We start from the raw sequence: 10,156 nt of genomic DNA, 5'->3' as shown, positions 1-10,156 counted from the left end.
GTCAAACAGCAATGTTGACAAATCTCTCAGTACAAATAGTTAACATCAGTTCGGTAGAAACGGTACATACCGTAGTATAATACTGAGGCACAACCTCTTGCCTCTCTGGAATGAAGGAGCAGCCTAGTTACTGGACGTGACGAAACGACACCGCGAATAGCGGAGATGAGAGAGAGATGCTCTGCCTGAGGCCATGCATCACCGGGCAGGAAACACACCCCCTGCGTATGAAACACACCCCCTTCACACCCCCTTCGTATCGCCGTCAGGATTTTTAAATGCTCGTTCCCGGCGCACTCTTCTCTACAGTATTGAAGTTGCGGCTCATTGTAACTGGTGTAACGGAGAACCAAAACATTATTATAATTCTGTGACTCTTTTTTCAACGACTTCGTTTTTCTGCAACCTAAAGGGAGACAGACATTTTTGAAAAGATAAGAAGGGAGAACTACAGGTTGCAGAAAAGCAGGTAGGGCCTATAGAGAGAGGAGACTGGAATAAAAGTGTGGCTTAGCCGCAGTCAAAGGAGTCTTGTTTGTTTCCCCTCTAACCAAAACGTTAGTCAACAATAATTTGTGACTCAGATCTTACATATTAGAGATGGCAAACTCGGGGATTCAGCTTTTAGGATTTGCTCTGTCACTTTTCGGGATCATCGCACTCATCGTGGGGACCATTCTGCCCCAGTGGAAGATGTCCGCGTATATAGGAGACAACATCATAACAGCGGTGGCTATGTACCAAGGACTATGGATGTCGTGCGCTTTCCAGAGCACCGGGCAGCTCCAATGCAAAATCTACGACTCCATCCTGCAGCTGGACAGTGAGTACAGAGTTTACATTCAATCGTTACTGCACGTCTTGTCAAGCATACTGTGTATGTCCAATCATCTGCTAAATGGTGGACGATAAACGTGTTCTATTATGCGCATCCATGGCGCTGTGTGCGCACCCCCCGCTCTATAGCGTTTTAACACCTGAGTTTTAGGCGGGTGATTCAGGTGTGACACATATGAGTCGGTCATCCATGACAGAGGTCTCCACCTCTTCCTATATCATCTCAATGGAGCAAATAGTGTCACTAATAAAGTTGTGGCCTCAGGGTCCAGGGATGTTTGCCATCCTTTTAATTGCCCCTCTCAGTCAATCCCTATAATAAGACACCCATTGTCTTACCATACAGTAGGGTATTGTTTCCTCCTATCAATGGGTCACGATGTAGAGTCACTCACTGACTGTATTACTGATCCTACCCCATTCAAAATATCTGGTGTTTACCTCTGTGTCTGTGGGTGCTGTAACTTGTACACAAGTATATATAATGATAATGTGCCACCCACTCCAGTACACTGGAATTATCATTCTTCTTACAGTTCTTGGCAACCTCTCCCATCCCCTGACCCCACCCCACCCACTTCCACCCCCTGTGCTACTATACTCTACTCTACTCCCAGCAGCTCCTGGTTGTTTACCGCTAGTTTAGACATCTCAGGCATCTGGAGCAGCAGTTTCCCTTCAGCCCTCTCAGGGTGGCACTTCTCCCTGCCAGGGCAGTGGTGATGAACGGGCAAGAGCCATGCCAGTAGGGTCTTACCACCGCTGGTTGGGTGGATATGGGTAGCCATGGCTACAGCAGTACCACAGTGTTATGTACAGGGAATTTCAAGCCCCCCAGAACTCCACCTCCTTTCCACCATCACCCATTCACCCCTCATCCCCACGGCCCCCTTGAGATGTCTTCTTGGTGAAAGCTGATATAACTCTGTCCCAACTCTCCATCTACCCCTCTTCTTCTATTGCTTGAAGGTCAGAGAGGTTCCATTAAACAGAGGCACTTGTTCAGAACTCTTGGGAAAGTTCTGGTTTTAACCAGTTGGGGCTGCACCTGACAGCAAGTTTTGGGGATCTAGGGGGGGGTCAGAGGGGTACAAGGGTGGTGGGGTGAGATTCCAGGGCAGGCCAATTTGCATGCCTAGTGAATGAGCCTCCATTGTTGCTCTTGAATGCAGCAGAAGAGGAGTATTTCTTCTTCCCTTTCTCCCCCTTCATCCCACTCCCTCCCTCCCTCTCTCTCTCTCTCTCTCTCTCTCTCTCTCTCTCTCTCTCTCTCTCTCTCTCTCTCTCTCTCTCTCTCTCTCTCTCTCTCTCTGGGCTGGAGGGTTTTGTTTGTGAGGCCGAGAGGGATGGACTAGACTGGCACAGGCTGGTTCTAGGTGGACTGAGCTGAGCTGAGGGACTCTCCCAGTGTTAGTTTTATGAGGGGGGTGACAGATTGGGGTCCTGACAGTATGCTTTCAACACCCCCTCCTCTCAAACAACAGCAGATGTAATGATAGAGGGGAGGAGGGAGAGGGGCGGGGGGGTCTCAAGGATTCTCTTCCAGGAAAGACACACATTAAAGTATCCTGGTAGCAGCTTCATGAGAATGTATTTCGCAATCACTGGACACACACATAAAACATTCCTTTTTTCAAAAATGTAATTTAATTGTAAATGCTGTAAATGTCCGTCATGAAACATTCGTCTATTTAGTACAATACTCCCTCTTACACCTCTATATCTCACCCTCCCACTTATTCTCACCATCTTGCTATGCCTCTCCCCTCACCACTATCTCCTTCCTTACTCACTATCTCTCATGCTTTTTCTGTCTCTGTCTTTCTCCCTCTCTCTCTCTTAGGTGCCCTCCAGGCCACCCGAGCCCTGATGATTGTAGGCATCATCGTATCCATCGCTGGCCTGGGCGTGGCCGCCATGGGCATGAAGTGTACGACCTGCGGAGGGAACGACAGAGTGCGCAAGTCTCGTACCGCCATGACAGGGGGCATCATCTTACTGGTGGGAGGTGAGGAACGATAGAAAGAGAGTCCAGATACTACAGAATATCTTTACTTATAGGGCCAGACATTTTTATTTACTTCCTTTTTATTTAACCTTTATTTAACTAGGAAGACACACTGAAACCATGGTCAGGTTTGCCCTGTTTACAATACAAATATGATTACAAAACAACACCATAAAACACAACACAATAAAATACAAAATACACACGTTCATTAATCAAAACAAGAGCATGTCTCTGTGAGCTGGTTCCTAATCAAGCTTAACCTAAAATAAGTAAGTGCTCCAACCTCTATCTAAAGTCTATCCTGAAGATCATTCCATGTCTGAGGAGCACAGGTCTAAAAGCAGTTTTCCCCAATTCTGTAGACACCCGTGGGACATTAAATAGTAGCAAACTTTGATCACCACTAGGTCACCATAAAAACAATGATGTGAGAGTTTTAAAATAACTTCTTTGTATACAAATACAATCCAATGATAAGTCCTTCTTAAAGTCAAAGAATCCCAACCCAAAGACTGAAACAAAAGACAATGGTGAGTGTAGAAACCACAACTAGAAGGGACCCGTAGAGCAGATGATGATGAGCAGTGATAAACCGAGTCTAGTGGTTAAGAACTGATGTTCTCACGTGCATGTATTGTACATTGAGTCACCATAGTCGGAGACAGGGAGGAGTGTTGCCTGGACAATCTTTTTTCTATTATGAAAGGTAAAGCAGGACTTATTTCGGTACAAGAAAACAAGTTTAACTCTATCTATCTATTTATCTATCAATCTATCTATCTATCGATCTATCGATCGACCGACCGACCGACCTATCTATCTATCTATCTATCTATCTATCTATCTACCTACCTACCTATCTATCTATCTATCTACCTACCTACCTACCTACCTATCTATCTATCTACCTATCTATCTATCTATCTACCTATCTATCTATCTATCTATCTATCTATCTATCTATCTATCTATCTACCTATCTATCTATGTGACTTGTTAAATTTGGGCTCCCTCCTTGGGTACAGAATGCAGATCACTGTAATCAATATTACGAGATCTAGAGAAAAACATTAATGAGTTTAATCCTCATTCAGCCCCAGCTTAAGAGTAATAAGCAATTTTTTAATAGAATCAAAACCTTGCAGAAGGTGGAGAATAGCCTGCTGAACTGAGGGGGCACAGGAGTAGACAACAGTATTATCAGCATAAGTTGCATTTTACAATTGTTCAACGACAAACCAACATTATTTATGTAAATGGTGAACGATTGATAAGACGATCCTTGCGGAACACCTTTATTAACATTGACCTGGTAAACTCTTCCTGACTATGTGACCTGACCACAAGCGCTTTGGACCCTCGTTATGGAACATTCCAAAACTGGCACCGGTTCTGTCATGATGAGACAAAGTGCTGCAGATCTGAGGTTACTGCTACTGTATTATGTGTAGGAGGTGTTTGATCCTCTGGCAGAAGCTGCTGCTCTCCCGCTCAGCTAGACAGGGCCTGTAGAGGTCAGAGTGAGTGACCGGGCTGGCTTTACTGCCACTGTTGTATAAGAGGTCATTACACACAATGGCAGTACAAGTTAGAAGTCGGGGACTGAATGGCTAGCCTCTCATTGACTTTGGGAGAAGTGTTTGTCACCCTTCCCAGCCACCTCTGGATGATGTCTTGATTAACTAATCTCTCTTGTCCTTCTCCTTTTGCTCTCCTCAGCTCTGTGTGCAATAGTGGCATGTTCATGGTTTGCTCACAATGTCATCCGGGCCTTCTACAACCCATACACACCTGTGAACACCAAGTAAGTGTCACTACAACACAATGGAATACTGTAGTAGTATATCCCTACAGTGAATATACAGTCATGACTATGACATTCCATTTGATGATGTGGGAGGACATCTCCACCCCTCAAGATCCATGTGTCATTCCTCACACCGTCTCACATGCCTGTGTATCACCCTGACTGTCATCAAACAAAAGGTATCAACAGTCTACTACAGTACAATACTGCACCGCACTTTTCTCATCCCCTCCCTCTCATTCTCACCGTCTTGCGACTCCTGTCAGGTTTGAGTTTGGTGCAGCCATCTTCATCGCCTGGGGGGGGTCCCTCCTGGATGTCCTGGGAGGGGCCCTGCTAGCAGCTTCCTGCCCCCGGAAAAAGCAGGTGTCCAAGTATCCCGCCATGGGCCCCGCCCGAGCCCCCAGCAGCAGCACTAAGGAGTATGTGTGAGCGCCCCCTACTGCCTATGACCAGAATGGCACCAGATGAAAGATGTACCCATGTATGTGCATGGAGATGCAGGCTCTTACACTTATGATGACGTTTGCATTGGGGGCCGATGGGGGAAATTTGACAGAAGGAAACATTGCAGAATGCGATTACAGTATTACAGATAGCCCCTGGAGACCCTATCATACCGTTTCCTCTGTTTTTGAGTGATGTCTCTCACCCTGTCCCAACATTCCACAATTGTTTATGAGTGGGCCTCACAAATACATTATAATTGGATCCCTATATTAATGGACAGTCCCTTAGGGTGTCCTGGTATCAGAGCCAAGGTTTCGTATCAAGGCCAACTCTCTCACCTCTCTGTAAGAATCACCGTCTATTAACATTTCCAGTCAGTGTAATTTAAGGTAATCAATTAAAATGTGGTGCTTAGGTTTACTCTTGGCGTACTCAGGGGATACTGTAGGTATAATGGGAAGGGACTAGTGCACCAATTCTTTTATATGGAGTTTTCTATAGATATATGGCCATCTCAAATTGGGTTCAGTGTAAGCAGAGTGTGACTTCACACAATCTCTGATACATATGGTGCATCACACATCCAATTTACTACTACACTCAAAACGGGACAAGGGATTTTCATACCACCCTGCTACAAACTCATGTCCTAACATGACATGCCTTTCAACACAGTCATCCTTAACAGGTGCCTTGACTATTACAGAGGAGTGTTTTTATTACTGTAATAGATTATACAAGTGGTTGTCTTACTGGCTTTTATTTATGTGTGTTTACCATGTGTTTATTACTTAGTATTAAGTCTCTGTTGTATGTAAATGTAGCAGACTAGAACCACAGTAGCCTGATGGTAGTGTTGCCCAGTTCAGCCATGTGGAATTGTTATTAGAATAAGGGATATTTTGTGTGTGATCTTTGTACTGAGAAAGTTCAACCATTTATGCCTTTGCCTGAATAGGGTGCTCAACTGAATTGAGTGTTTAGTCAGTGATGTTGAATAAAGATGTTCCACAGTCTGAAAGGTTTTACTGAGGATGTACATTAAATGCCATTTAGCCTATGTATTTGTACAATTTGTATATCTAGCAAGTTTGTGATATTATGATTTTATTTTTCTTAACACAACAGTTGCATTGCCATGTTTAACTGTTTATCCAATAATGCAACATATACACAGAAACAATATCATAACATGTATATAATAACATTTCTATCACATCATAATAACTCCAACGTAGTCTCCAAATCATTACGTTTTGGGGCATCGTTTCTGCAGACCAAGGCAAATCTGGGGAATTGTATTATCTGGCTATATCAGCGTTTGACCACCTGTGTTGACGTCAGACACGCTGCGTAAAGGCCGATTCATGCTTCATCGACAACAACACAACCAGGTCTGCGTTTGCGAAGGCTGCAACTGTTGCAGAGGAAGTTGCACATGTGGTTGCACACCTCTCTAGATTTCTCCAAGAGCAACCAGCCGCTTAGATGTTGCACACGCACACCATTGACTGGTTGGTTAGTGAATGGAGGCAGGGAAGAAGATTCGGGAGCTGTTACGGGAATACGACTTGAATGGCGGTTAGGCAGTATTAGGCTTTAACTATGACTAGTTAGAGTTAGGGTAAGTTGTCAGCAGAAGGCATTAGCAAAGCAACAACAAGAAATAGTGTCCCCATTTCTGCCTCTTCCACCACCTTATGTGATGTTCTGTGTTCCATATTTACCTGCCAGTATAACTGGATAATACCACCACACAGATCGTATGTTTTGGTCTGTAGAAACGAACCCCCAGAACGTAACCATAGAGACTGGGTTGAATAAATCTGATTGAAAATTGATTTGTTCAAAGATATCACAATCATCTGTTTTATTTTTAATGATCTTCCATTTTCATGCAAATGTTAACAATCAATGCACACAACAATCCTGTCAAGCTTAACGACTGGACAGCAGTTTGTTTGTTACACCAGTGAAAGGCTGCTTCCTTAATAGTTAATTCCATTGGTATGATGATGTCATACTGCTAAATCGGCCTTTAAAGACACTGGTTGGATCAACGTTGTCCTTTGTTCACTTGATAACCTTGAGACAAATTATAATGTATTTTAAACACCAGAGAGAGTAGCCCTTGAAAACATCGAGACCTTATCACGTTATACAATCCGTGCATAGACATATGTAACATTTCATCACATATAAGTAATTCCAACAAAGTGCAAAAAAAAACAAAAAATGTTCATATAAATTATTTGAAAACGTGTTTGAAATAATGTCCATTCCTAATTATTTTAAATAAGGCAATAAACCATGTAATAACAAATAGTAGCTTTTAAAGAAATAATCAGTAGTGACCTCTTCAAACAAACTTTTCCATAATAATGATTATTCCACAGCAATGGTACACCACGTCAATGTGAGAGTGCCAGAGATATAAGTCACAACAGTAACTCAATGTTCCTCCTGAGCGTTACAGGTTAACTTTCTTTCCGTAAGACGGCATCCACCTTGTAGAATCAGTAACTTCAACCACCATGGATGGTTGCATTTTACCTTCATATTTAACAAGTGCAATTTTCTTTTTTCAAATGTAGCCCTTTAGAAGCTCAACAGAGTATCTACACTCTCCTTTCGAAGTGCAGAGAGTCTACTACTGAGGTATAGAGATACTACTGAGGTATAGAGACAATTCATTCACAGTTTGAAAGTAGATGAGTTAAACACAAATACAAGCCACTGATGTAAGGTATAGAATTCTGGCAATAGAATAGTCCTCTTTGTGCCATGTTCAGCTGTCATAAGCTGCAGGTGAGGTCACTTAAAGTGATCAAGGCCAGATTTCATGTTCAGTTTGGCGTCCAGGGTCGTTGGCACAGTAGGTGTAGTTAGGAGACGGGGGAGAGATCCAGCGATACAGGACATTGTCCATTATTGTTCATGATATCATCCACATCCTCATCCTCTAGGTCCACTGGAAAAGGAAGGGGTACAAGAGGGTAAGGGTTTGAGAGCTGTGGATCAAAAGGACTCTTGAATTGTCAAAGGTTAGGCCAACACAATTACCTTAAATCTCTACTGATAGGTTATATTAATGTAAGAGAAGAATCCTAGTTCTTCACTATATTTGGATATATATATATATATATTATTATATATTTGGATAATGGATATACTATTTGAGATGCAAAGAGGCTGAGGGGGGGGGCTCACCTTTCTTGATACGGCCGATTTGCCCGAGCTTGGGCGCCCGTTGCCCAAGTCTCTGGGGGTTGGGACCAGCGCCATGTCCGTTCATTGTCACCTGAGAATGCCCCGGGTTGTATTGACCGGCTGAACCGGGTTGTCGCGGGCCATTCGGCGGGATCAAGTCGGGCATACCTGACGTTCCGTACATCTCTGATTGAGACAGACTCCGTTGTCTCCACTAGATGTCCTCAGAAATTCTCTTTTTCTCACGTTGAGGTTGTCTTTACTTCCGCAATGGCATTAAACAATGTAGGGAATCGTCGAGAAGAGAACGCAGCAGAAATGTCGCTTGACCACAACCTGTGTATGAGATCATAATTGTCATGAAACCCGCTCCGTCCTAGTCTGAATGATCATGCCATAAGAGCTTTTTCCGCTGAAACAACAGAATGAACGGATGAACTGTTACATAATTCGTAGTCATCCCATTGAGCCTGTATCGAGACAGTTATACTATACTCATAATCCTGTGGTCTACTGTAGTAGGCTACATAAAAGACAACGGCTGAATTCAATTCATGGACTTGTGAAATATAGTGTTGCATTTGTTATCATAACCTGTCAATACTCCCACATGCGTACTTATATCAGCATGTAATTTAACAATCTGTCAATATATATATATATATATATATATATATATATTAAGTATATTTTTCAATAAATATAGGCTCTTACCTTTAGCCTATAGAGAAAAGTCGTGATCAATATAAAGTTGATTCCTCTTTAACGATCTGTTACAGCGGCGCTGTTGTTTCTATCGGATCCCCTTTGAGTGTCAAAGCTGAGGAAGTGTTGACCTGAAGGAGCAGCACCTTGTTTTGTTTCGTCGTAACTCTCACTGGGTATTTCCTTGTGTTGTGACTGCGAGTCACATTGGTCAGTGCGTCACTGCGAGGGACTGATGGTGTGTTCGTTTGGTTCAGTACGTCACTGCGAGGGACTGATGGTGTATTCGTTTGGTTCTCGTCAACTCGTCGCTTCGACTTCGGTTAAGTCGTTCTTGCAACAGTCACGTGACTGGCGCAGAGCCCTGGAGAGCAAAACATAGTGGAAACTCCGTAGAACTGCAGCACTGACCTGTCATTAACCACCTGTTTCAAGCAACGATTATTTAGATCACCTCTCAAAAGAAGAAAAACAAAGATATGTGAACAAACTACACATGTTGGACACTTGCGATCCATATACAGCACCTGCAGCAGTATTTCAATCACTAAAAACAGCGACGTCGCTGCCAGAGCTCCAGTTCGGTGATGTCTACATACATCTTGTGGAGAATCCTTCCCCTCACACTGCCGCCAGGATGAAAGCGTACAAAAGTACAGACAGTTATCTGTTAGATCTGGATGGGTCAATAATGCTAATGTTAGCTAGCTAGCTAAAGGACCTACACAACCAACTCCAAGCTGGTAGCATCCACAAAAACAAACCATGTCAGAACGATTATGCAAAGATAATGACTAAAAATAGAATAATTAGTCAAAGTCAGCTTTATTGTCAATCCAATATTATCCAATATATACAGACATACAGAGGGCTGAAATTGCGTTTCCCTCTCATCCACGGTGCATAGCAAACAAAAACAATAAATAACAATATGAAACGACAAGATAAAAAATAACTATAGTATATGTACAAAAAATACAAAAACAATTTAAATGTGCGGGACAATGTACAGGGGTGGAATACAATATGAACAATGACAATAGTGGTAATAGGCTCAGAATAATAGAGTAAAGTGGCTAAAGTACCTAAATAATTAAAATACTCAGTGTTTACTTGAGCTTATCTTTGAAATGTTC

At 42.9% G+C, this 10,156-nt stretch overlaps 2 protein-coding genes across 2 annotated transcripts; one reads left to right on the top strand and one right to left on the bottom strand.

Moving 5' to 3' along the window:
- Nucleotides 1–600: 600 nt before the first annotated feature.
- On the top strand, nt 601–5,087 carry cldn7a (claudin 7a; the record flags this gene model as incomplete). The annotated part of the gene is made up of 4 exons (XM_080547584.1): nt 601–823; nt 2,681–2,845; nt 4,568–4,652; nt 4,922–5,087. 4 exons carry the CDS (start codon nt 601–603, stop codon nt 5,085–5,087), a joined length of 639 nt encoding a protein of 212 aa, XP_080403710.1.
- Nucleotides 5,088–7,958: 2,871 nt separating this feature from the next.
- Nucleotides 7,959–9,153, bottom strand: LOC308172323 (calcium/calmodulin-dependent protein kinase II inhibitor 1-like). The gene is made up of 3 exons (XM_080547230.1): nt 9,030–9,153; nt 8,316–8,651; nt 7,959–8,076 (listed from the first exon to the last, which is right to left on the bottom strand). Exons 2-3 carry the CDS (start codon nt 8,497–8,499, stop codon nt 7,991–7,993), a joined length of 270 nt encoding a protein of 89 aa, XP_080403356.1. The 5' UTR covers nt 8,500–8,651; nt 9,030–9,153; the 3' UTR covers nt 7,959–7,990.
- Between the last annotated feature and the right edge of the window lie 1,003 nt (nt 9,154–10,156).

This window comes from Nansenia antarctica (assembly GCF_963989245.1).
Source record: "Nansenia antarctica genome assembly, chromosome: 17".
Classification (NCBI taxonomy): domain Eukaryota; kingdom Metazoa; phylum Chordata; class Actinopteri; order Argentiniformes; family Microstomatidae; genus Nansenia; species Nansenia antarctica.
The sequence above is the reverse complement of the archived record's forward strand: the minus strand, read 5'-3'. Positions and strand labels throughout refer to the sequence as shown.